A 26532-nucleotide genomic window follows, 5' to 3' on the forward strand; every position below is an offset into this window, starting at 1 on the left:
AGAGATCTCCTCCAATCGTTAATATAGATTGTAAAGAGTTGGGGACCCAGCACTGACCCCTGCGGAACACCACTAGTTACTGATTGCCAGTCTGAGAATGAACCATTTATCCCAACTCTCTGCCTTCTGTTAGATAGCCAATCTTCTATCCATGCCAGAATATTACCCCCAATCCCGTGATTTTTTACCTTAAGCAATAATCTTTTGTGTGGCACCTTGTCAAATGCCTTTTGGAAGTCTAAATACACTACGTCCACTGGTTCCCCTTTATCCACCCTATACGTTACTTCCTCAAAGAACTCCAGCAAATTTGTCAAACATGACTTCCCCTTCATAAAACCATGCTGACTTTGTCCTATTAAATTATGATTATCCAAATGTCCTGTTACTGTCTCCTTAATAATAGACTCCAATATTTTACCGACCACAGATGTTAGGCTAACCGGTCTATAGTTTCCAGCCCTCTGTCTACTGCCCTTTTCAAATAAGGGCGTTACATTCGCAGTTTTCCAGTCTGCCGGGACCTTTACTGAGTCCAGGGAGTTTTGGAAAATTATTACCAATGCATCCACAATCCCTACTGCCACTTCCCTCAAGACCCTAGGATGTAAGCCGTCAGGTCCAGGTGATTTATCCGCCTTGAGTCCCATTATTTTACTGAGTACCACTTCCTTAGTGATTTTGATCGTGTTTAGCTCCTCCCCCCCCATAGCCCCCTGTTTGTCCAGTGTTGGGATATTCTTAGTGTCTTCTACTGTAAAGACTGATATAAAATATTCATTGTGTTTTTGCCATCTCCATATTTCCCACCATTAATTTCCCAGTCTCATCCTCTAAGGGACCAACATTTACTTTAGCCACCCTTTTTCTTTTTATATAACTATAAAAACTCTTACTATCTGTTTTTATATTTTTTGCTAATTTACTTTCATAATCTATCTTCCCTTTCTTAATCAATCTTTTTGTTATTTTTTGCTGTCTTTTAAAGTTTTCCCAATCCTCTATCCTCCCACTAGATTTGGCTACCTTATATGCCTTTGTTTTTAGTTGAATACTATCCTTAATTTCTTTACTTAGCCACGGATGGCTGTCTTTTCTTTTACACCCTTTTCTTCTCAGTGGAATATATATTTTTTGGAAGTTGTAAAATAACTCCTTAAATGTACACCACTGACCATGTATCGTCTTACCCTTTAATCTATTTTCCCAATCCACTCTACTCAATTCCGCTCTCATACCTTCATAGTCTCCTTTATTCAAGCTTAGCACGCTTGTTTGAGATCCAACCTTCTCACCCTCTAATTGAATATGGAATTCAACCATGTTATGGTCACTCATTCCAAGGGGATCCTTTACTAGGACATTTTTAATTAATCCTGTCTCGTTACACAGGACCAGATCTAAGGTTGCTTGCCCCCTGACTGCTCAAGAAACCCATCCCTAATACACTCAATGAACTCATCCTCAAGGCAGCCCTGCCCAATTTGATTTGTCCAATTAATATGATAGTTAAAATCCCCCATAATTATAGATGTTCCCTCATTACAAGCCTCAACTATTTCCTGATTGATACTCCGTCCAACAGAGTTGCCACTGTTCGGAGGCCTATAGACTACGCCCACTAGTGTTTTTTTCCCCTTATTATTCCTTACCTCCACCCAAACTGTTTCATTATCCTGATCTTTTGACCCAATATTATTTCTCTGTATTAGTGATTCCTTCCTTTATTAACATAGCCACCCCACCTCCCCTTCCTTCCTGCCTGTCCTTCCTGATCGTTAAATAACCTGGTATGTTTAATTCCCAGGCATTGTCACCCTGCAGCCATGTTTCTGTAATGGCCACAAGATCATACCCATATGTAGTTATTTGTGCCATTAACTCGTCTATTTTGTTACGAATGCTACGTGCATTCAGATAGAGAACTTTCAAATATGTTTTGTGACACTTAGTTCCTGCTTTTGCCCTTTTTATTACTTTACCTTTTACTCCATACCTTCTGCCCCTTCCTGACACGCTCTGGTTTTTAATTTCCCCACTGCTACCTAATTCTATGACCTTCTCTGTTGTCATTTTTATTATTTGCTCTCTAGGAACCTCCCCCCCCCACTAGTTAGTTTAAAGCCCTCTCTACAGCCCTAGTTATATGATCCGCCAGGACTCTAGTCCCAGCACTGGCCAAGTGAAGCCCGTCCCAACGGAACAGCTCCCTCCTGCCCCAGTACTGGTGCCAGTGTCCCAGGAAGCAAAACCCATTTCTCCCACACCAGTCTTTGAGCCACGCATTTAACTCTCTAATTTTATTTGTCCTAGCCAAATTCGCTCGTGGCTCAGGTAATAATCCAGAGATTATTACCCTTGTGGTTCTGCTTTTTAATTTGGCCCCTAGCTGCTCAAACACCCTCAGCAGAACCTCCTTCCTTGTCCTATCTATGTCGTTGGTACCAACATGGACCACGACAACTGGATCCTCCCCCTCCCACTCCAAGTTTCTCTCCAGTCCAGAGGAGATGTCCTTAACCCTGGCACCGGGCAGGCAACACAGCCTTCGGGACTCTCGCTCTCGGCTGCAAAGAACTCTATCTATCCCCCTAACGATACTATCCCCTACCACTACAACATTTCTTTTAACTCCCCCCACTTGAATGGCCCCCTGCTCCACGGTGCTGTGGCCAGGTTGCTCATCCTCCCTGCAGTCCCTGCTCCTGTCCCCACAGGGAGTAAGAGCCTCGAACCTGTCGGACAAGTGCAAGGGCTGCGGCTCCTCCAACACTACCTCCTGGATCCCCGTACCTGCCTCACTTCTAGTCACACCATCCTGACCCTGGTGTGGGGGGAGGGAGAGGGGGGACGGAGGGAGAGAGGAGAGGGGGGACGGAGGGAGAGAGAGGGGAGGGGGGACGGAGGGAGAGAGAGGGGAGGGGGGACGGAGGGAGAGAGGAGAGGGGGACGGAGGGAGGGAGGAGAGGGGGGACGGAGGGAGAGAGGAGAGGGGGGACGGAGGGAGAGAGGAGGGGGGGACGGAGGGAGAGAGGAGGGGGGGACGGAGGGAGAGAGGAGAGGGAGGGAGAGAGGAGAGGGGGACGGAGGGAGAGAGGAGAGGGGGGACGGAGGGAGAGAGGAGAGGGGGGACGGAGGGAGAGAGGAGAGGGGGGACGGAGGGAGAGAGGAGAGGGGGACGGAGGGAGAGAGGAGAGGGGGGACGGAGGGAGAGAGGAGAGGGGGGACGGAGGGAGAGAGGAGAGGGGGGACGGAGGGAGAGAGGAGAGGGGGACGGAGGGAGGGAGGAGAGGGGGGACGGAGGGAGAGAGGAGAGGGGGGACGGAGGGAGAGAGGAGAGGGGGGACGGAGGGAGAGAGGAGAGGGGGACGGAGGGAGAGAGGAGAGGGGGACGGAGGGAGAGAGGAGAGGGGGGACGGAGGGAGAGAGGAGAGGGGGGACGGAGGGAGAGAGGAGAGGGGGGACGGAGGGAGAGAGGAGAGGGGGGACGGAGGGAGAGAGGAGAGGGGGGACGGAGGGAGAGAGGAGAGGGGGGACGGAGGGAGAGAGGAGAGGGGGGACGGAGGGAGAGAGGAGAGGGGGGACGGAGGGAGAGAGGTGAGGGGGGACGGAGGGAGAGAGGTGAGGGGGGACGGAGGGAGAGAGGAGAGGGGGGACGGAGGGAGAGAGGAGAGGGGGGACGGAGGGAGAGAGGAGAGGGGGGACGGAGGGAGAGAGGAGAGGGGGGACGGAGAGAGGAGAGGGGGGACGGAGGGAGAGAGGAGAGGGGGGACGGAGGGAGAGAGGAGAGGGGGGACGGAGGGAGAGAGGAGAGGGGGGACGGAGGGAGAGAGGAGAGGGGGGACGGAGGGAGAGAGGAGAGGGGGGACGGAGGGAGAGAGGAGAGGGGGGACGGAGGGAGAGAGGAGAGGGGGGACGGAGGGAGAGAGGAGAGGGGGGACGGAGGGAGAGAGGAGAGGGGGGACGGAGGGAGAGAGGAGAGGGGGGACGGAGAGAGGAGAGGGGGGACGGAGAGAGGAGAGGAGAGGGGGGACGGAGGGAGAGAGGAGAGGGGGGACGGAGGGAGAGAGGAGAGGGGGGACGGAGGGAGAGAGGAGAGGGGGGACGGAGGGAGAGGGGAGAGGGGGGACGGAGGGAGATAGGAGAGGGGGGACGGAGGGAGAGAGGAGAGGGGGGACGGAGGGAGAGAGGAGAGGGGGGACGGAGGGAGAGAGGGGAGGGGGGACGGAGGGAGAGAGGGGAGGGGGGACGGAGGGAGAGAGGGGAGGGGGGACGGAGGGAGAGAGGGGAGGGGGGACGGAGGGAGAGAGGGGAGGGGGGACGGAGGGAGAGAGGGGAGGGGGGACGGAGGGAGAGAGGGGAGGGGGGAGAGAGGGGAGGGGGGACGGAGGGAGAGAGGGGAGGGGGGACGGAGGGAGAGAGGGGAGGGGGGACGGAGGGAGAGAGGGGAGGGGGGACGGAGGGAGAGAGGGGAGGGGGGACGGAGGGAGAGAGGGGAGGGGGGACGGAGGGAGAGAGGGGAGGGGGACGGAGGGAGAGAGGAGACGGAGAGAGAGAGGAGAGGGGGGACGGAGGGAGAGAGGAGAGGGGGACGGAGGGAGAGAGGGGGGGGACGGAGGGAGAGAGGGAAGGGGGGACGGAGGGAGAGAGGGAAGGGGGGACGGAGGGAGAGAGGGAAGGGGAGATGGAGGGAGAGAGGGGAGGGGAGATGGAGGGAGAGAGGGGAGGGTGGACGGAGGGAGAGGGGGGATGGAGGACGGAGGAAGAGGGGGGGATGGAGGGAGAGAGTCTGGGTGACGTTTAGTGGCGTGTTAATAGAAACACGAGTTATGTAATGATGTATAAAAATTGCAGGAAGCGGTTTTAGAAGAGACTGCTATTTGTTCATTGAGAAACACAAAAAATACTTTGATTAAACTGAATGGACAATTTTGATTTGGTATAAATGTATCTGGTATAAATGTTTGAAATAGGAGATTAAAAATTGAGAGTACAATGAAGTTTGTTTCCCACTATTTAATTGGGAAGTACCTAAAATAATTCAACACTTTTCGTGATAAGAGCAAGGGTTAATATTGTGGAGAATGTTTGAGAGAAAAACATTAGAAGTGAAATTTGTAAATTAACATCTTTACATCAACATATTAGATACATTTCCAAGTCAGTCTGATTGGTTCTCTTGGCCAGGAAGAAAGATAAATGTTTATTTCTGTTAAATCAAGGCTTGTCCTGCTTTTTGTTTTTAATTCAGTGACACAAATTGTGTGTGTGTTTTTCTGCACTTGTGAATACTCCTTGAAAAAGTGCAACATCCCCACCGATACCTGGGAATCCCTGGCCCAAGACCGCACAATGTGGAGGAGAAGCATCCGGGAAGGCACCGAATACCTCGAGTCTCTTCGCCGGGAGCAAGCGCAAGTCTACCCAAGCACCCTACCCACCCGCCGCTTCAACCACCGTCTGCCCCACCTGTGACAGAGACTGTAGGTCCCGCATTGGACTCATCCGTCACCTGAGAACTCATTTTTAATGTGGAAGTAAGTCATCTTCGGTTCCAAGGGACTGCCTAAGAAGACGACTTGTGAATAAGTGTGCATTTCTGACATGTTACATGGGGGGTGTGCTGGTTCAAGAAGACAACGTTTATTAATGGAAGTGATTGAAGTTGGAAATACGGATACCCGCTTTTGTTAAATTCTTTTTAATACTGTGAACTAAAGAACTACAGCACTTTATATTTGTTGGTTGCATTGTGATTAATATTGTAATTATTTGTGGACATACAGCACGTCAATGCCATAGGAAAGACACTGCCCCTGCTGCTTGCGCAGCCACTGCTATAGTGACATGAGGGATGGTCTAATACATTGAAAACTTTAAAATGAATACAAATAGATATGCCTCTTTCAGCTCACCTTGGACTTTTGGATTGTTAGTCGATGCATAACCATGCAACTGATTGACGTTTCTGAAGTGTTAATGCATTGTTATGCAGTTCTTTTATATCCCAGTCATTTATAACAAGTAATTTTTTATTCAATAGAGTTTGTACATGACAAACTAAAAGCTTTTAATTAATTCTAACATAACAAACTTGCAGAATGGGCATGTAAATGATAAATGAATTTCAATACAGATAAGTGTGAGCTGGTGCATTTTGGTAGGAAGAATAAGGAGGCGACCTACTCCTTGGAAAATAAGAGTCTAAATGGGGTAGAGGTGCAAAGGGATCTCGGGGTATAGACTCACAAATCATTAAAAGTAGCAACGCAGGTTAAAAAAGCCATAAAAATGCAAATAAAGCACTGGGGTTCATTTCTAGAGGAATAGAATTCAAAGCAGAGAAGTTATGTTAAACTTGTATAGAACCTTGTCTGATTGTCTCATGATTTGAGACAGTGGGGTGGCATTATGATATTACTGTATAAATGCTTTTAAATGGTTGCTGTTGCTATCGTTGTTGTTGTAAAAGTTGTTAATGGGGGAAAAATTTGGCTGGTTAGTGCCTCCAGTTAGCGCCTCCGGCGAATTTTGCAGTCAGAGGCGATAATTAGCAGCGGGCACTAAATTTTGCGCCCGGCCGATATTAGCGCCCCCAAATTGGCGATACCGAATTTTTGCCCCATTGTTTTAAATATTGCTCACAGACGAAGAGGTCGCGCTCAAAGGAGTTCGTGGCCCGCTCAGTATAAAAAAAAATTGGAGGGAACATTGACCATGGCCAATTACATTTGAAGTTGAATCTAACATAGTGCTGTCAGTGCACTACAGCATTGGAGTGCTGCAAACACTGACAATGACTGCACAGAGGTAGAGGGCTGCACCTAGGTTCTCCCAAGATTCCCTCCATATGCTTATGGAGGGAGTCAGAGCACACAGGGAGGTCCTCTTCCCTTCCGATGGGCAGAAGAGGCATCCCCAGGAGACCCAGACAGCCCGGTTGCAGAGGAGGCCACAAGCAGGGATGTGGTCAGGAGGACCTGGGTGCAGTGCCGCAAACATTTGTGATCTCATTAGATCAGGAAACGTTAGTACAAAGCCACACTCACCTTCATCCTGCTGTGCTTCTCATCACATCCCCATCACTCTGCCTTCCCTACCCTACTCCTGCACATCCTTACTCACACCAACTTACCTTGCACCTCCACCCATCCCTCTCTATCTACATTATCATATCCCCATCTCACTAGCCACCCCTCACACTCACCCTCATCCTAGTGCAATCATACCAACTAACAACACACAAGGGTAGCCACTTGGGTGTTTTATCCAATTTTCATGTAATGTTTCTGTTAATGTGGTGTCAAACATAAAAATCTTTATTTTCAACACTTTCCGGTCTTGGACAGATTTGTGTGCACCTTTGGAAGTGGCTTAGTGAGTTGTAGTGAATGGTGAGACATAACGGTACCCCCGCCATGGTGATGAGTGTGAAAGGAATGGCTTGGACATTATAGGGATGCTTTATGGTGTTGGTGTGGGGTGGTGTCAACCTGGCACATCATGTGGCAGCCATATGGGTGTACAGCGCAACGTTAACTAAATCTGGCCATGATGAGGCCATCCCTGGCCTCCCAGGCAGCAATGTGCTCTGGTGCTGATGCCCTCTGCCTTGTGGAGCATCAGGTGATTGTGGAGAAGTTTGGTGTTGTTGTTGGTGCTGCTGGTGTTGGGGCTGATCGTGGCCCGATTCTGAGGACCAAGGTGAGACAATATAAACGGCACCCATGTTGATGGAATAGATGGCAGGTGAAGCATTCTGTCAATGGCGAGAGAGTTCTTCCAGTGAGGTGAGACTAGATGGAGACTTTGCTGGAAAGACTTGCAGCCTGCAGAATCTGTGCTGGAAATAGACTGAGCAACAGCTTCTGCCTGAGGAAAGTGATGATCTGTCAGGTGGGAGCTTTTACTGTACATTTGATGCTGTCAAGTAATTAGCTGGAGCAATGGCCATGGAACTTCCGCCTCAGGTTGACAGACATGGTTCCCGAGCTGCTTGAATCTCATGGCCATGCAGGGAAATTTAAAAAGTAAGTGAAAAAAGGCTCGCAAGTGCCTGTAAGCTACCTGATAATGATTTGAATTGGGTCGCCCGCCACTGCCGGTTCGGTTGGCTCCGCGATGACAGACGCGCCTGGGGGAAAGGCGCATGGGAGCGAGATGACAGCGAGTTCCTGACCCACTGTCAAAAAATAAGAACTTTCCCACCCGACCCGCCACCGATCGCGCCTGCTACCACCCCGGAAAATTCCTGCCTAAGGCTCGCTCACTCATCAGCCTGTCCTCACTAACCTACATTGCCTCAAATGTAAAATTCTTATTCTTGTGTTTAACTCTCTTCATGGCCTTGTCCCTCCCCATCTCCAGCCCAACAACTAATTTTTCTCTTCCCACCACCCCGCGCCGCCACAAGCTTTCTGTTACTGAGACTCTGGCTCCTTGTACATTCCTATTCCCTCTCGCCCATCCTTCACCCCCTCATTGATGCCCATGCCTTCAGCCACTTAGGAATTCTGGAGTTAACTTCCACTGCCTCTGCAGCTTCCTCTATACCATCAAACCTCCCTCTTTGATTAAGGTTTTGGTCATTCTTCTTAATATGGCTTGGCATCAATTTTTTTTAGAATGACGCCTCTGTGAAGCACCTTGGGACATTTTCCTGCGTTAAAGGTATATAAATGCAAGGTGTTGTTCTGGAGATTTTGTCGGATAAAGATAGTTACAAAAAGACTCAACAGAATTAGGGAAGAGAGAACAAATAAACGTTGAAGTTAAAAACTTGTATTTTTTAAAATGTGGCACTGATAGTGAAGCTTGGTCTTTAAGAGTTTATATTTTACCTTCTTTGCAATGCACAGTGTTCGCAGACCATCGCTTGCATACCGGTCCAGATACTTTTGTGTTTTTATAGTTATTTTTCTTTGCCGCTTTTCATCTTCAAGGTTATCTAATAAATGAGAGGCAAAAAGAAAGAAAATATGTCAGACAACTGTGTTCAGCATTGTCAAATTTCACAACCGAAGCTACAGCCTCAGAAAAAAAATGAATTCCTTTATACCTGAACCTGTTACAAAAGACTAACATGTTTGGGTAGTCAATTAGACTAGGAACAGCATCAGCTCCGATCAAGGTTAAAAAGTTGACACAGTTAGATTGTCACAGTGGCAAAGAATAAGAAATTTTAGGATCAGGAAAAAGCCACCAGACTCAAAAAGTTAATTTCTTCAAAGCATCAAAGCTTTTTCTGAAAACAACTTCACCCATCTTCATTCTCATTAAATGCTTCCAATACTTTCGTTGTTTAATCATTTAGTCAGTTTCATTATTTTTCCTGCTAGTTTACTCCCCAGCTTCAAAACTGAGCTCCACTCCCCTTCTTGCTCCTAACCGACAATTTCCATCCCCCAGTATTTGAACTTTTTGCCAGTGAGCAATTTGTTTGGATTTTTCCAGTTCCCTTCATAGTCCTGACAATTTCAGTTGGATCACATTAACATCGGTTTTCCTACTGAAAACAAGCCCAACTTTCCTAAATTTCTAGTACCTAATTATCTCCCAAGGGCAATCATTTCCTTTCTATGATTAGGTGACTATAACAGCACACAGTACTCCAGATGAGTGACTAATATCTTGTACAGTACAATGTCCTATTTCTACTCCATTCCTCTATGATGGAGCTCCAATGTGCTGCGCAAGGGATGGGTGGGACATGGGCTCATAGCTGTGATTCCCAACATGGTGATGTCTTAGTTTTATATATGCTATTTTAGGAAAATACTCAGCAGAACCCAGTGCCTCCCCATAGACAGAAAAGCTAATCTGACTACAGTTCCAGGTAAATGACCCAAACAGCTGTATTGACACAATCCTGGGACTAGATTTTCACTCTACCGTTTCAACCTGGGTAAGTACATTGCACGAGAAGGAATTTCAAAAAATGTATTTAAAAAACCCAAATAGTCTTTATTAGGTCAGATCATAGCCTTTCCTGGCATATTCTTTTGCTATCAGTCCAATTCATTTACCACATTTCCATATCCCCAGTTCAGCTCCCTCTCATCAAGTTTGTCCCCACATTTACATTCCCTACATCTAGTTTATCCTTGGCACTTTCCTCCATGCTCAATCCTTAACCTGGAAGGATAAGTGAAAGGAATTTCAACTCCTTCATAAAATTCCACTATGACTGTGCAAAACTATCTTCAGATGTTTTGGGTCACCATAGAGCTGAGAAGCAGAGCGGTGTCATCTGCTGTGACAATGCAACATAGGACTTTCACAGGCAAGTCTTACCAAAAACCTGCCTCCAGTTCCTTTCAAGCGTGCTGCAATGGTTACCTATGGCATGTTCCTATAGTGTGACAAACCGGAAAGGGCTGTAGAAAGGATTTTAAATCAATAAAAATGGTGGGGGGGGGGGGGGGGGCGGCAGAGAGGGCTCAGACAGAAGTAAAAAGAAAAATTGCCTAAAAATTTTAAAAAGGGATGAGAGCAAAGTCCAGGTCATCAATAGTGTCAAAGATAATATAAATACTTCAAGTTCAAAAAAAATATAGGAAACAACAAAATAACTGATCAAAACACAACATAAGTGATACAAAAAAGGAATGTGATAAGTTAAAACATGTATTTAAAACATCATCAGGGCATAAGAAGGGTCTATTGCCAAATTAAAAGTTCGATACACTAATGCACGAAGCACAAGAAATAAAAAAGTTAATTAGAAATGCAAAATCAGCCAAAAGGTTATGACATTGTGGCCATCACGGAGACTTGGCCACAAGCTGGGCCTGACTGGGAGATAAATATTTCAGGTTATAAGGTCTTTAGAAAGGACAGGGCAATTGGAAAAGGAGGAGCAATATTGATAAGGGGGGACGTGGGATATCAGTAAGGATGAGCAGGCAATAGAAACGCTAGATGTAGAATTGAGGAACAGAAAAGGATGCAAGATTTTGGTGGGAGTTGTTTATAGACCTCCAGATGGCAGTGATAAAGTAGCGGGATACACAAACGTGGAGAACAGAGAAGCTTGGTACAAAAACAGAGTAGTTATAATGGGAGACTTTAACTTTCAAAGACGAGGGAAGCAGTACAGCTCGAGACCAAAAGGCAGCAAATTTCAAGTGTATTCAGGATAATTTTCTGGAATAGTGGGCGAGCTATTGTTCACAGCTATTCATTGCACTTATACTTGCCAACAGACTTACTGTGGGATTTTTCCACTGGAACTTACTGTAAATTAGAGCAGCAAAATGGCACAGCGCCCTCTACAGGGGATCTGGGACCTGTGTGAATGGAGCAAGTAACTGCATCTCCTTAACCAACCAGATTGAAGAATCCTTACTGAGCAGCACAGTCTGAACCAGGATGTGCAAGTTAGAATATTTAATTAAATGTCAAATCAGGTAAATAAAAAGCAAAATAAAGAGAGGGAAAGAAAGATGGGGTTAAGAAAGAAAGATAAGAGAGACAGAAATAAGTTTAAAAAGTTTTATTTAATTTGTGTTGTCTTTAAATCTCCAACAATAATTAAAATCTGAAGGAATGAGACTCCACACTAAGTCATGTCGAACGAATCTAGTTGAGTTTTTTTTGAGGCGGTAACTAACATGGTAGATAAAGGAGTATCTATGGATGTTATTTCTATGGACTTCCAAAAGGCATTCGGCAAGGTTCCACATAAGAGACTGTTAAGAGAAACATGGAATTGAAGTCAACCTATTGGCTTGGATAGGGAATTAGTTAGGAAGCAGGATACAGAGTAGGGATAATGGGTATGTACTCAAATTGGCAGGATCTGACTAGTGGTGTCCCCCAGGGATCTGTACTGGGGCCTGGGCTTTTCACTATGCTTATAAATGACTTGGATGAAAGAATAGAGAGCTGTATATCTAAATTTGTTGATGACACCAAGATAGGTGGCATAGTAAATAGTGTAGTTGGGAACAGAAAGTTGCAAAGGGACAGTGATAGATTAAGTGAGTGGGAAGAACTGTGGCCAATGGAGTTCAACATGGGAAAGTGTGAGGTCATCCACTTGGACCCAAGAGAGAGAGATCAGAGTATTTTCTCAACGGTGAGAAGCTAGGAACTGTGGGTAAGCAGACAGATTTAGACGAATAAGTACAGAAATCACTCAAAGCTGGTGGACAGGTACAAAAAATAATTAGAAAGGCTAATGGGAAGTTAGCCTTTACCTCAAGAGAGCTGGAAGGCAAAGGGATGGAAGTTATCTTACAGCTGTACAGAGCTCTGGTTAGACCCCATCTGAAGTACTGCATTCAGTTCTGGGCACTGCAACTCAGGAAGGATACATTGGCCTTGGAACGGGTCAGTACAGATTCACCAGAATGATACCGGGGCTAAAAAGGTTAAATTATGAGGACAGGTTGCATAGACTAGACTTTTATTCCCTTGAATACAGAAAATTAAGGGGTGATCTAATTGAGGTGTTTAAGATGATTAAAGGATTTGATAGAGTAGATAGTGAGAAACTATTTTCCCTGGTGGGGTGTCCAAAACAAGGAGGAGCAACCTTAAAATTAGAGCTAGACCATTCAGGGGTGATGTCAGGAAGCACTTCTTCACACAAAGGGTAGTGGAAATCTGGAACTCTCTCCCCAAAAAAGCTGTTGAGGCTAGGTCAATTGTAAACTTCAAAACTGAGGTTGATAGATTTTTGTTAGGCAAGAGGGTGAAGGGTTACAGAACCAAGATGGGTAGATGGAGTTAAGATACAGATTAGCCATGATCTAACTGAATGGTGGAACAGGCTCTAAGGGCAGAATGGCCTAATCCTTTTCCTATGTTCCACTTCAGCGACTGGGTTGCATGATCACTTGGCTAAAGACTCATGCCTTCACCTTGGGCTTCTTTTCCCATTATTTTTGCCCACCAATTCTTAAAACTCTCCCTCTTCAGTTTTGGCAAATGCTGCTTATGGACTGAAATGCCTTCAGAGTCTTTCTGAATGTTATCATGATTTTTATTCCCCTCTTAACATTTTGCTTTCATTGTCTACATTATTTTAAATTTTACTAGCAAGCAATTTTTAATTTCCACCATCAGCGTGCTCCCTGCACATGTCCAAATCTGCAACAAAGCTATGCATAATTACAACAACAAACTAACCACGATGCAAACAGGACACTACATTTCAGGTCAGTCTAGCACTGACCAGTTTCAAATCATTCAGGAGTACCTATACCCATATTAGAGCTAGAAGATTTTCCAAGCCATCATTCTGCTTGGAATCATAAGAACATAAGAAATAAGAGCAGGGGTAGGCCATACAACCACTCGAGCCTGCTCCGCCATTCAATAAGATTATGGCTGATCTTCTACCTCATCTCCACTTTCCCACCCCATCCCCATATCCCTTGATTCCCTTAGTGTCCAAAAATCTATCAGTCTCAGCCTTGAATATACTCAGTGACTGAGCATCCACGGCCCTCTGGAGTAAAGAATTCCAAAGCTTCACAACCCGCCGAGTGAAGAAATTTTTCCTCGCCTCAGTCCTAAATGGCTGACCTCTTATCCTGAGACTATGACCAATGATCCTCCCACAATTTTTTTTTTGGGTGCACGGCCCCTTTAAGTGGCTGGGTGGCTCATTCACAGTTTCGCGCATATGTGAAACTTACCATTGGAAAAGCCGGTCTCGTGCAGCTTAGAGGGAACGTTGACTTTGACCCCTAGTTCTATGCTCCACAGCCAGGGGAAACAACCTCTCAGCATCTACCCTGTCAAGCCCTCTAAGATTTTTTATACGCTTTAATGAGATCACCTCTCATTCTTCTAAACTCCAGAGAATATGGGCCCATTCTATTCAACCTCTCCTCGGGCAACAAGCCTCACCCCCCAGGAATCAATCTAGCGAACCTTCGTTGCACTGCCTCCAAGACAAGTATATCCTTCTGTGGGTAAGGAGATCAAAACTGTACACAATACTCCAGGTGCAGTCTCACCGAAGCCCAATATAATTGCAGCAAGGCTTCTTTGGCGAAGATCCCACAAAATTTGTTTTCATAATTCAAGAGTAAAAGTCCCTCTTTTACTCTCAAATTAGGCATAGCACTGCAGGATCCAGGTCAAAATCAGCATGGACTGGGAGATTGAAAGAAGTCCAGAAAAGTTAAAACTAAAGTAATTAATTAAAAAGTGTTATTTCCAGCACTAATGGAGTTGAGGGATAAGAGTGGACCGCTAGTGAGGTGCATTTTAGGAATAGCTCGAAGGCACTGGAAGCCTGAGCGAAGATCGGGTGCCCTCCTTGGCTCATGAGGTCAAAAGGATGGCTGGAGAGTGAGTAGAGGTATTATAGGGGAGAAGGGAAGAGGAAAGTTCTGTTACCTTTGGCTGGTTCTTCTAATAAATCCATAACAACAGAATCTGCTCCCTTTGTGTACACGATAATCTCGTTAGTGAGGGGGTGCTTGACAATTACAGACATCCTCTTCCTTGTTGAATCAAATGCTAAGGTGTGCAACAGTTCAAAAGTTAGAAGATCTCCGTGAGGTAGCTTTACAGTCACTTGGTCAGGAGTCCGAGACAATAACGTGAAATTGTAAGCTCGAGCAGCGTGCACAAGGGCTGCCTCATCTGGGCTTTCAGCTTCGTAGCAGAACTCTGAATTGCCTTGCTTTTCAGCAGCTTCTTCAATAATATCATGATCTTCTCTACCAATGTTATTACCAACTTCTCCATTTTCATGTACATTATTGATGCTGTCAGCCCCAGAACCAGCATCATCTGTTACACTCTCAGCACCATATGAAGAAGTTGGACTAACATTAGAGGACTGCAATGCTTTATTGCACAAGCTTCCTGGTACATCGGAGCCAGATTGACTTGGTATGGAAACGGAACTTGTGCATGCCAGCTTAAGCTTCTGAAATAGCTGTTGTAGCTTCTCCAGGGAATTTGTTGAAGTTTTTGACAAAGATGAAGGCAACACCTAGAATTATTAAAACAACTGATCAGAACTTGCCCTCTGACAGCATGATCTACTTTGACAAGATAAAACTGCCTGTCTCGATCTTGGATAACTGTATGATCTACAATAATTGGTGTTTAATATTTTCTCTCAGGCCATGAACTTATACCATAGCAAAATGTGCAGACAGGTGACCTACTTCTAGTCTCTGCTGCTGGAAAAATCAGTGTGTGGGGAGCTGTAAATGCAACTCAGTGTGCTCCCCATTTGGGTCTTTTTGAATTGCTCAGTATCTTGGTTCACAGCACGAGCAGATGACTTGCTTCCAGGCTTCTGAAAATGGCTGCTAAGAGGTGCACCACAATGATACAGGATGACAATGTTGTATTTGAGATCAGGAACTCATGGTTTAGAAAATTACAGGCCAAAAAAAAATGCATCATAGAAATTTGCAGTACAGTGGCTTGTAGTGCCCCCACTCTGGTTCCCAAAGTAAATGTTAAACCAAAGAGCTGAGGAGGCTATGGCTTTGCAGCAATGTGCAAATAATGTGCAGGAAAATAAAAATAATCACAATGATTTAACGCACATATGTAGTACAAACACCCTCTCAGGGTTGAACAAAATATCAAGGTAGTACACTATTCAATTCACCCTGAGTGGAGAGTTAGGGAAGTTAATAGAGTAAGGAACCGAGGTATGTATGTACCGTTGAAAGCTGAATAGGGTCATTTCAGTTTTTCACTGTCGGGCTATAGGAAAACTGTGTTTTTCCAGGACTTGATGTTGGGCAAGCATTCGGACAACATAGCAACAACTCTGGAGTCAGTGGTGGTGGTGGAGTTGGTGTCATCAGCATAAGTGTAAGCTGGCCCCCATGCTTGCGGATGATATCACTGAGGGGTAGCAGGTAGTCAATGAATAGGAGGGGATGACTGGCTGTGACCATGTATGCACAAGAGGATAAACTGCTCGAGGAGGTGTGGTAACCATGCCGGGGCAGACAAAAGCGCAACCACGAGAGCTGAATGACATTTTCTACGCAAGGAGGTCATTGACTACAAACTTTCTGATCTGCTACATGTCAACCAAGGCACCTTGAAGGGTGCCAGATGAATTCATGCAGTCGTGAGTTTCATTACTATAGGGCAAGCTGACATAGTCCTGGATAAAGCTTGCAGGTCACACTAGAGGAGACAGCGAAATTCCAAACTGCCTCCCTGGTTAAGAGACAGCAGACCTCCTTCGACATGGCATAATGGCTCTGACTGGGTCTATAGAGCTGCCTCCTTGGGTAACAACAGACTCCTTCTGCTGTAAGCACAACTAATTCTGTGCATTCCTGTGGAAGTTATCAACTAGTTCGCTGAGGCCAAGAGAAATTCCCAAAGGAATGGCCATCCGTGAAGGATGATTAAATTGAGAGTCAAGCTTCCTTCAGTGGTAGGGGGTGAAAAAGGGTAAAATAAACTGAAAAGCTTAAATTCTAAAAGGGGAAAAAGTACACCAAACTTAACACAACAAAAACACAAAGCTAAAAATAATAATAGGTCATACTCTGTTAGAAATCAGCACTATATACATTTAAGAAGCTCGATCTGAAAGGCTAGAAAGGGAGTTTGAAAATGTGCCCAGTTTTATACAGGTCTTCAAGGATGCGGTTACATTTTTGGAGCAAATTGCAGGAGAGGAGGCCTTGATCTCAATTTACATGATTTCTAACCCTTAATGAAGCTCAAGCAAGCCACATGTGACTCCAGTGCAGCTGGCTAGGGAGGAAAAAAATGAGCATTGAGATCCAGACACAGAGCAGGGAAAAAGCCATTGTCTAAAAGTTTCTGACTAGTTCAAAGTGATAAAATATTTAGGTAGTATTTCAAAGGCACTACAAAATTCAGAGTACATCACAAACTGGTGACAGAGAATTCAGATGTCAAACTGCATGAGGAAAGTTTGAACCATTAATGACATGATCTGAACCAAGATCTCGAATGTCCTTGAAATGCACTTCAGTCTGTGTTTCTACATAAAAAATAGAGTTGAACTTAAAGTTGGAAAAAAAGTGGTTAATTTTACTCATCCTTTTGTGAGCAGTAGGTTTTACAATAGACAGTAGCGAGTGCAGGCTCCCACAACACAATCAAGTGACTCAAAATGAAGTGATATGACCCTGTGATTTGAACTGTAATGACACTAGGTTTAATTCTATTGCCTGTTCTGGAGGTACAATGTACTCAGGACATTTTATACTGGGATGTGCACCATTAAAATTGATCGAATCTTCAATCTTGAATAGTTAGGTTATTTCACTAGAGTGCCCACAGAAACTAGTAAACCTCATCTTTTTCCTCCTGCTATGCATGTCTATAGAATAAATTTTAACAAATTATCCAAAATAGCATCGACTTACTCGTTGCCTTGGTTGTGTTGCTGTGGAAACCACAACTGTGTTACACAATGCTAAAGCCAGAAAGAAATCTATGATGCGTGCACTTTCCAACCCAATACCAGCTTTTAGTTGAGTCAACGAGTCCATATGGACAACAGCATCTTGAATTCTCTTCAACAAGACTTCATCAGGACTGATATCTTTCTCCTAAGATACAAGCACAAAATAAGAAATGTGATTAGCATTTCCTTTCAATTATGAATTGAATCATTGGGAACTGGGGCTAGATCCTGTGTTTATTTACTCAGTATAACTTCATTACTTGTTTCACTCAGCTATTCGGTTTAATTCTAACATAACTGCATTTTGCAGACTTTCAATTAGCCACATTTGCAATAGCTTGATCATTGAAAATGAGTAAGTAACTTGTATTCACAGCGAAGCTCATTTCTATAAATCTCACATACACACTCTGCTCACTTCCCTTATGTAATTTTATTCTACTGCAGTACCGCACTCATGCTTTCTTACATGTGCCACTGCTATCTTGGCACAGTGCCATTTCCCCAGCAGGTGCTGACAAGCTTAACATCCAACAATCACTGCGATTATTGCGACATACACATTACCAGCAACTGCTGCTGCCTCCACTTATGCTACAGCGTGGTGTTATATAAAACTATTTTAAAATTCCACAGCTTTGTCATCAAGTTTGTCTTGAGGCTAGGATAGAGCTTACCGGAGGGGAGGTGGAATAGACATTTCTGATTGTGATTTAATTGAAGATATTCACATATTATAGTAGCAGTGATTGATAAGCAGAAGAACACCTTTCACGGTTACCAACTGTTGCATTTCATTTTGACCCCCTTTTGACAGTCTTGCTTTCACACCATTGCTTGAAGTCCTAGTTTTAGCCATCTAATTCCCAATTTTTACAATTGAGAAATAGTTTTTAAAAAACACCCATGTGTCTTGCAAAATGTTTTGTTCTGCAGCAATTCAAAGCTAGATTAAAATATTATATACATATATAAATAAACTTGCACTTACATAGCACCTGCATCATGCCTTATTTCTTTCCCTCAATATAACATCTAATCATTCTGCACCATAAATATTCCACAGATTCTGCTATGATGATATTGGTTGAGGGAACAATGCTGGCCAGGATGTCTTTGAAATACTTTTCTCTAAATTGTGCTGTGGATTTTTAACATCCACCTGAACCATAACAAGCAGATGGGACCTCGTTTTTCCACAGCAACTTAGGAAAGTACCAGACCAGAAAGTCTATCTGACCAGGCCCCAAAAACAAATACTTGTTAATTGCCCACTCTCTCAAATGTTAATCTCATTTTCCTTTTTTTATTACCCCATCAGCCTCCACTGTCTCCCATATTAGTCCATTCTACACATCCACCACCCAGAAGTAAAGTAGTTGAGGTCGAGCTTCCACTTTGGGCCCAAATTGGCAAATTGCAGCCAAATACACTTCAAATTGCGCTGTTTTTCCGATTTGAAGTTATGCTTTAAGATTCCATCCCAACTCATTTGGATAATCCCGAATGTACAATTTCCCCTGAATCAACACAATGGAGCAAAGTAAATGAGTGTAATCGATTAGTGACTGGGAACAGAACCAATTAAGCCTTAAGCATCTGGGGAGGGGTCCTATAAAAGCCACTGATTTATTTTTCCCCTTGCAAATGAGGCTGAAGATCAGTCGGTAAAGACACTTTCTCTCCCTCTGCAGACTTTTTACTGTCATATGCCCTGCCTTTATAGTTTTAAGAGCATTGATCTGATTGATTTAAATTAATTAAACATTTTTTAATGCACAAGTTTGAATAGTAGCACCGAATAAGCAAGCGCAAACTGATGATCCCTTCTGAACGGGTGCAATCGGCTGAAACTCGTCATCTCTACTATTGCAACCTGGGGTGTGGCCCTTTTTGTGGGCGGAGCCTGCTTCGGGGAAAGTAATTTTTGATCCAGCGTAAAAGATTGTGGGAAACACAAGCATAAGTGGTTTTGGGTAAAACTCACTTAAATTTTAAATTCCGCCATCCTTTACACTGATTCTGCCCGGATTGTGCCGCTATAACAAGCGGAAACAAGACACCCTGAAATGTAAACTATCATGGCACTTTTCCTCTTCTAAACTTCTCCAGAGTAAACAATCCAGTCTCTTCAGTCCATGAACATATAAAAAGGGTAGGAAAACACCATTAGGAAGCACTCCTCAATACCTTAAGAGGGAAACTGGGCAGGAACGATCACACAGTAAGGGAACCAGTCCAATTTTCTGTCCATTTAAAATGAGTGTATGGAAAATCTGACAGGCTCCATTATGGGCATGTGATCCTCCCCACCAGATTTTCCTCTATTCATTGCCTAAAATCATCCTGTATGACCAGGTACAAGAACATGAAAACTTGCTCCGTTCTCTTTTCCATCATAAGCCTAACCTTAAATTCTACATAACAGAAAATGCTGGAAAAACTCAGCAGGCCTGGCAACATCCGTGGAGAGAAAATAGAGTCAACGTTTTGGGTAAAAACCCTTTGTCAAGACTAAAGAAGCACAGGAAATGAAATAGATTAAGAGGTCAGGCTGGGAGAGAACAAAAGAGAAGAGACATTAAGAGGTATTTAAAACGAGACGAGATGGAGATAGGACTAGTGGAGACAAAAGACGACTCTAGATTAGGTGTGAAATGCACTGGCAGAATGGGAGACAGCTGCCATGTGGGAGAGAGAAAAAAAAGGGGGGGGAAAGGCCAAAACAAAGATGTGGACAAAAAATATAAGTGAAAATGTAATAGGGGCTGAGGTTATGATCTGAAATTGTTGAACTCGATATTGAGTCCGGAAGGCTGTAAAGTGCCTAATCGGAAGATACGGTGCTGTTCCTCGAGTTTACGGTGAGCTTCCATGGAACAATGCAAGAGGCTGAGGACGGTGAGGTGCGAGTGGGAATGGGGCGGTGAATTAAAATGACAGGCGACCGGAAGCTTGGGGTCACCCTTACGGACTGAACGGAGGTGTTCCGCAAAGCGGTCACCCAATCTGCGTTTGGTCTCCCCAATGTAGAGGAGACCACATCGTGAGCAGCGAATACAGTACACTAGATTGCAAGAAGTACAAGTAAATCGCTGTTTCACCTGGAAGGGGTGTTTGGGGCCCTGGACAGTGGGAAGAGGGGAGATATAAGGGCAGGTGTTACATCTCCTGTGCTTGCACGATAAGGTGCCAGGTGAAGGGGAAGGGGTGCTGGGGGTGATAGAGGAGTGGACTAGGGTGTCTCGGAGGGAGCGGTCCCTATGGAATGCTGAAAGGGGAGGGGAGGGGAAGATGCATTTGGTGGTGGGATCAATTTGGAGGTAGCAGAAATGGTGGAGGATGATCCGTTGAATGTGGAGGCTGGTGGGGTGAAAGGTGAGGACAAGGGGAACCCTATCGTGGTTCCAGGAGGGAAGGGCAGGGGTGAGGGCAGAAGTGCGGGAAATAGAACGGACACGGTCGAGGGCCGTGTCAACCACGGTAGAGGGGAATCCTCGGTTGAGGAAAAAGGAAGACATGTCGGAAGCACTGGTGTGGAAGGTGGCATCGTCGGAGCAGATACGGCGGAGACGGAGAAACTGGGAGAATGGAATAGAGTCCTGACAGGAGGCAGGGTGGGAGGAAGTGTAGTCCAGGTAGCTGTGGGAATCAGTGGGCTTGTAGTGAATGTTGGTCAATGATGCGCTATCAATTACTCAAAAGACTGAGGTTAAGCGAGTAACTAACAGGCTTTTATTAACAAGAGAATGAAGGTGTGCCTCGAGTGGTCAACCAGTCCAGAATACAGAGGGACTGTGGAGCAGTCACCTTTATACCTGGACTTGTGGGAGGAGTCAGCCGAGGCATGTACAGACATGTACACAGTGGAATACAAACACCCACACAGGCAGGTATAACAGTGGTTTACCACATTCACCCCTTGTTTAAAAATGAGTCCGGCGGGATGAAGTGTATTAAAAGTTTGTGTTTTGGAGTCTCTCCGGAGGTCTTGTCTGCCGCTGTGATCGACGTGGCGACAGCAGGGGTAGTGAAGCTTCCGGCGTCGAGTCCCGCGTAGGCTGGGGCACTGGTGTGTAGTCCTCGTGGGTGTCGAGCGGGTCGCGGGGCCCAGGCGTGCCGTCTGCTGGGGTTGGATATTGGATCGTGGGGGGGGGGGGGGGGTGGTAGTGGGTAGTGGGTAACTGGGGCCCCCGAGGGTGCAAGGTCTCGTATGGAGACTGTGTCCTCCCGCCCGTCCGGGTACGCAATGTAAGCATACTGGGGGTTGGCGTGGAGGAGGTCGACCCTCTCGACCAGGGGGTCCATTTTATGGGTCCTCACGTGTCTTCTCAGTAGGACCGGCCCTGGGGATGTCAGCCATGGCGGTAGCGATGTCCCCGATGTGGACTTCCTTGGGAAGACAAACATTTTCTCATGAGGGGTGGCGTTAGTGGCAGTGCAGAGCAGTGACCGAATAGAGTGGAGCGCATCGGGGAGCACATCCTGCCAGCGGGAGGTCGGAAGGCCCCTAGGCTTTAAGGCTAGTAGGGCGGCCTTCCAAACTGTCGCGTTCTCTCTTTCCACCTGTCCGTTCCCCCGGGGGTTGTAACTGGTGGTCCTGCTTGTGGCAATACCCCTAGCGAGCAGGTACTGGCGGAGTTCGTCGCTCATAAATGATGAGCCCCGGTCGCTATGGATATAGCTGGGGAAACTGAACAGGGTGAAGAGGTCGTTCAGACATTTAATGACCGTGGCACTGGTCATGTCCGGGCAGGGGATGGCGAACGGGAAACTGGAGTACTCATCAATAATGTTGAGGAAGTACACATTGCGGTCGGAGGAGGGGAGAGGCCCTTTAAAATCAACGCTCAGGCGCTCGAAGGGGCGAGTGGCTTTTATTAGGTGAGCCCTGTCTGGTCTATAAAAGTGCGGTTTGCACTCAGCGCAGAATTGGCAGTTCCTGGTCATGGTCCTGACCTCCTCAATGGAGTAAGGCAGGTTGCGGGCCTTGATGAAGTGGAAGAACCTGGTGACCCCCGGGTGGCAGAGGTCATTGTGGAGGGCCCGCAGTCTATCGATCTGCGCGCTGGCGCAGGTGCCACGCGATAGAGCATCCGGGGGTTCATTGAGCTTCCCGGGCCGGTACAAGATCTCGTAATTGTAGGTGGAAAGTTCGATTCTCCACCTCAAGATCTTGTCATTTTTGATTTTGCCCCTCTGCTTGTTGTTAAACATAAAAGCAACTGAACGCTGGTCAGTGAGCAGGGTAAATCGTTTTCCGGCCAGGTAGTGCCTCCAATGATGCACAGCCTCCACAATAGCCTGGGCCTCCTTCTCAACAGCGGAGTGTCTGGTCTCCGGGCCCTGGAGGGTTCGTGAAAAGAAGGCCACGGGTCTCCCCGCCTGATTAAGGGTAGCGGTCAGGGCAAAGTCGGACGCGTCGCTTTCCACCTGGAAGGGGATGGATTCGTCCACTGCGTGCATGGTGGCTTTGGCAATGTCTTCCTTGATACGGTGGAAGGCTAAGCGGGCCTCTGCCGTCAAGGGAAAAGAGGTGGACTTGATCAGCGGACGGGCCTTGTCCGCATAGTAGGGGACCCACTGGGCGTAATAGGAGAAAAACCCTAGGCACCTCTTCAGGGCCTTGAGGCAGCGGGAGTTCCATAAGGGGACGCATCCGGTCGGGGTCGGGACCGATGACTCCGTGTTCCACAACACAGCCAAGGATGGCAAGGCGGGTTGTGCGGAATATGCACTTCTCCTAGTTATACGTCAGGTTCAGGAGTTGGGCGGTGCAGAGGAATTTTTCGAGGTTTGCGTCATGGTCCTGCAAGTCATGGCCGCAGATGGTCACATTGTCCAGATATGGGAAAGCGGCCTGCAACGCATTTTGATCGACCATCCGGTCCATCTCCCTTTGGAAGACGGAGACCCCGTTGGTGACACCAAAGGGAACCCTAAGGAAGTGATAGAGGCGGCCGTTTGCCTCAAAGGCAGTATACTGGCGGTCCTCAGGGCGGATAGGGAGCTGGTGGTACGCTGATTTCAGGTCAATGGTCGAGAAGACGCGGTACTGCGCGATCTGGTTGACCATATCAGCTATGCGGGGGAGTGGGTAAGCGTCCAGCAGGGTGTAGCGATTTATTGTCTGGCTGTAGTCGATGACCAGGCGCTGCTTCTCGCCGGTCTTAACGACCACAACCTGGGCTCACCAGGGGCTGGTGCTGCCCTCAATAATCCCCTCCTTCAGGAGCCGCTCCACTTCGGTTTTGATGAAAACCCTGTCCCCGGCACTGTATCGCCTGCTCTTTGTGGCGATGGGCTTACAGTCGGGGGTGAGGTTAGCAAACAGTGGGGGGGGGGGGGGTGACTCTGAGTGTGGAGAGGTTGCACCTGGTGCGCGGCGGGCAGTTTGGAAGCTGCTGGCTGCGGACTGTGAGTGCGGGGAGGGGTCCACCGTACGCCATCGTAACACTTTTAAGGTGGCACTGAAAATCTAACCCCAGTAGAATGGCAGCGCAGAGGTGGGGCAGGACCAGAAGTTTAAAACTTTCGTACACAGTCCCGTCTACAAAGAGTGTCACCACGCAGTAGCCGCCAATGTCCGCCGACTGGGACTCGGAGGCCATAGAAATCCGCTGGTGCGCAGGCAGGACTGGGAGAGAGCAACGCCGCACCGTGTCGGGGTGGATGAAGCTCTCCGTGCTCCCAGAGTCAAAAAGGCAGGTTGTTTCGTGACCATTTACCTTAATGTCCATTGTGGACCGGGCCAGTTGGTACGGTCTCGCTTGGTCCAGCGTAACGGAGGCCAGCGTAGGGGTCGGTGTGTCGCTGCGGGTATCAGATGAGGCGGTGTTGGGGGCCTGCTGCGTCCCGGCTGCCGTCCAAGATGGCGGCGTCCATGATCCCCATGTGGCTGGAGGCGTCCAAAATGGCTGCTGTTCCGGTGGTTCGCACATGGCTGGGGAGGCCCAAGATGGCGGCCCGCACGGCCCATGCGCGGCGCTGCTGGGGTTCGGGGTGGCTTTGGCCCTGCAGACGCTGGCGTAGTGTCCCTTCTTCCCACAGCCCGAGCAGATCGCATTTTTCGCCGGGCAGCGCGCTCTGGGGTGTTTGGCCTGGCCACAGAAGTAGCATTTCTGGCCTTGGGACACTGCTGCGGTAGTTGGGCCATTGCTGGGATGTGGCTGGGGTGGCACGGCGCTATGAGACGGTCCTACCGTGTCCCAGGCTGTCGTTCCCCGCGGCGTCCACGGTGCAGAGGAGTAGGCATCCATGCCCTGGTAGGCTGCGTCCAAAGATAGTGCGAGTTCAGAGGCCTTGTTGAGGTCGAGGTCACTCTGCTCCAACAGTCGCTGTCGGGTGTAATTGGGCCTGTGGCCCGCTACAAAAGCGTCCTGGATAAGTTCCTCTGTGTACACGGCGGCCTTTACATCCTTACAACCACAGGCCCGGCCAAGCACAGACAGTGCCTGAAGGTATTCCTCGGTCGATTCCCCAGGTTGTTGTTTACGACTCCCCAGGAGGTGACTGGCGTACACCTCGTTCACTGGGCGCGTGTACTGGTCCTTGAGGAGCTTGAGAGCAGCCGTGTACAAGGTCGCGTCCTGGATGACCGAGTACGCTTGGTGGTTCACTTTGGAGGTCAGGACATCCAGTTTGTCCTCATCCGATTTGACCGTTGCAGCGGAGGCGATCAGGAATCTTTCAAAGCACCTAAGCCAGTGAGCAAACTTGGTGGATGCGTCCGCCTCCCGATGGTCTAAGTCCAGGCATGCTGGTGTGAGGATCTTCTCCATTATAAAAAAATCTTGTTAATAAAATTGATGCGCTATCAATTACTCAAAAGGCTGAGGTTAAGCGAGTAACTAACAGGCTTTTATTAACAAGAGAATGAAGGTGTGCCTCGAGTGGTCGACCAGTCCAGAATACAGAGGGACTGTGGAGCAGTCACCTTTATACCTGGACTCGTGGGAGGAGTCAGCCGAGGCATGTACAGACATGTACACAGTGGAATACAAACACCCGCACAGGCAGGTATAACAGTGGTTTACCACAGTCAATAACCTATCCCCAGAGATGGAGATGGAGAAGTCGAGGAAGGGAAGGGAAGAGTCAGAGATGGACCATGTGAAGGTGAGGGAAGAGTGGAAATTGGAGGCAAAGTGAATGAAATTGTCTAGTTCAGGGCGAGAGCAGGAAACGGCACCGATACAGTCATCAATGTATCGGAAAAAGAGGTGAGAGAGGGGACCCGAGTAGGACTGGAACAAAGGGTGTTCCACATATCCCACGAAAAGGCAGGCATAGCTAGGACCCATGCGGGTACCGATAGCAACACCTTTGATTTGGAGGAAATGAGTGGAGTCATAGGAGAAGTTGTTCAATATGAGAACAAGTTCAGCCAGGTGGAGGAGGGTAGTGGTGGATGGGAACTGGTCGGGCCTCTGTTCAAGGAAGAAGCGGAGCGCCCTCAGGCCATCCTGGTGGGTGACGGAGGTGTAGAGGGATTGTACGTCCATGATGAAAAGGAAGCGGTTGCGGCCAGGAAACTGAAAACTGTTAAAGTGGCGGAGGGCGTCCGAAGAGTCGCGGATGTAGGTGGGAAGAGACTGGACAAGGGGAGAAAAGATAGAGTCAAGATAGGAAGAGATAATTCTACATATTGTGATCACTCTCATCAAGGTGTTTTCTGACTTTAACCTGCTGTACTATCACCTGGCTTATACTTAATACCAACTCCTGGTAGTGTGGGTTGCTTGAACGATTGTTTCATGTTACATTACAATATTGTTTTTTCTATTTCTAGAAGGTAATCGGTATCCTTGTATGTTTGCCAAACATGTCATTATTGAACCAAGTCTCTTATGGCCAGGATAATGATCTCAGTCATTTTATTCCTAAGATTCCTAGCATAAGATGCACACGTCTAATGAATAGGATTTGAAACAGATGTCCTTGTATTTTTTAATTTCAAAGCTTTCCAATCAGGCTTCTGCCCTCATGTCCATACAATCACCTCCAATGAACATCATGGTTCCATCTTTGGCCCCCTTCTTTGCATCTTTTATATGTTACTGGTCAGGGAAATTATCCAGAAGTATGGAGCCAACTTTCATAAGTATGCTAATAGTACTCAGCACCGTGGTGTCACCGCCTCC

At 47.0% G+C, this 26532-nt stretch overlaps 1 protein-coding gene across 1 annotated transcript in view; it reads right to left on the bottom strand.

The window, feature by feature from the left end:
• atp10b (ATPase phospholipid transporting 10B) overlaps positions 1–26532 on the bottom strand; it is a 225986-nt gene that overhangs the window by 82530 nt on the left and 116924 nt on the right. Inside the window, exons 10-12 of the mRNA XM_085995733.1 lie at positions 17349–17534; positions 14356–14959; positions 8841–8947 (exon numbers count right to left, since the gene is read on the bottom strand). Of these exons, the coding sequence (XP_085851859.1) occupies positions 8841–8947; positions 14356–14959; positions 17349–17534 (897 nt within the window). The remainder of the gene's footprint in view (positions 1–8840; positions 8948–14355; positions 14960–17348; positions 17535–26532) is intronic.

The sequence above is a fragment of the Somniosus microcephalus genome, chromosome 8 (genome assembly GCF_052327205.1).
Source record: "Somniosus microcephalus isolate GS21.2 chromosome 8, FLI_Smic_1.0, whole genome shotgun sequence".
Classification (NCBI taxonomy): domain Eukaryota; kingdom Metazoa; phylum Chordata; class Chondrichthyes; order Squaliformes; family Somniosidae; genus Somniosus; species Somniosus microcephalus.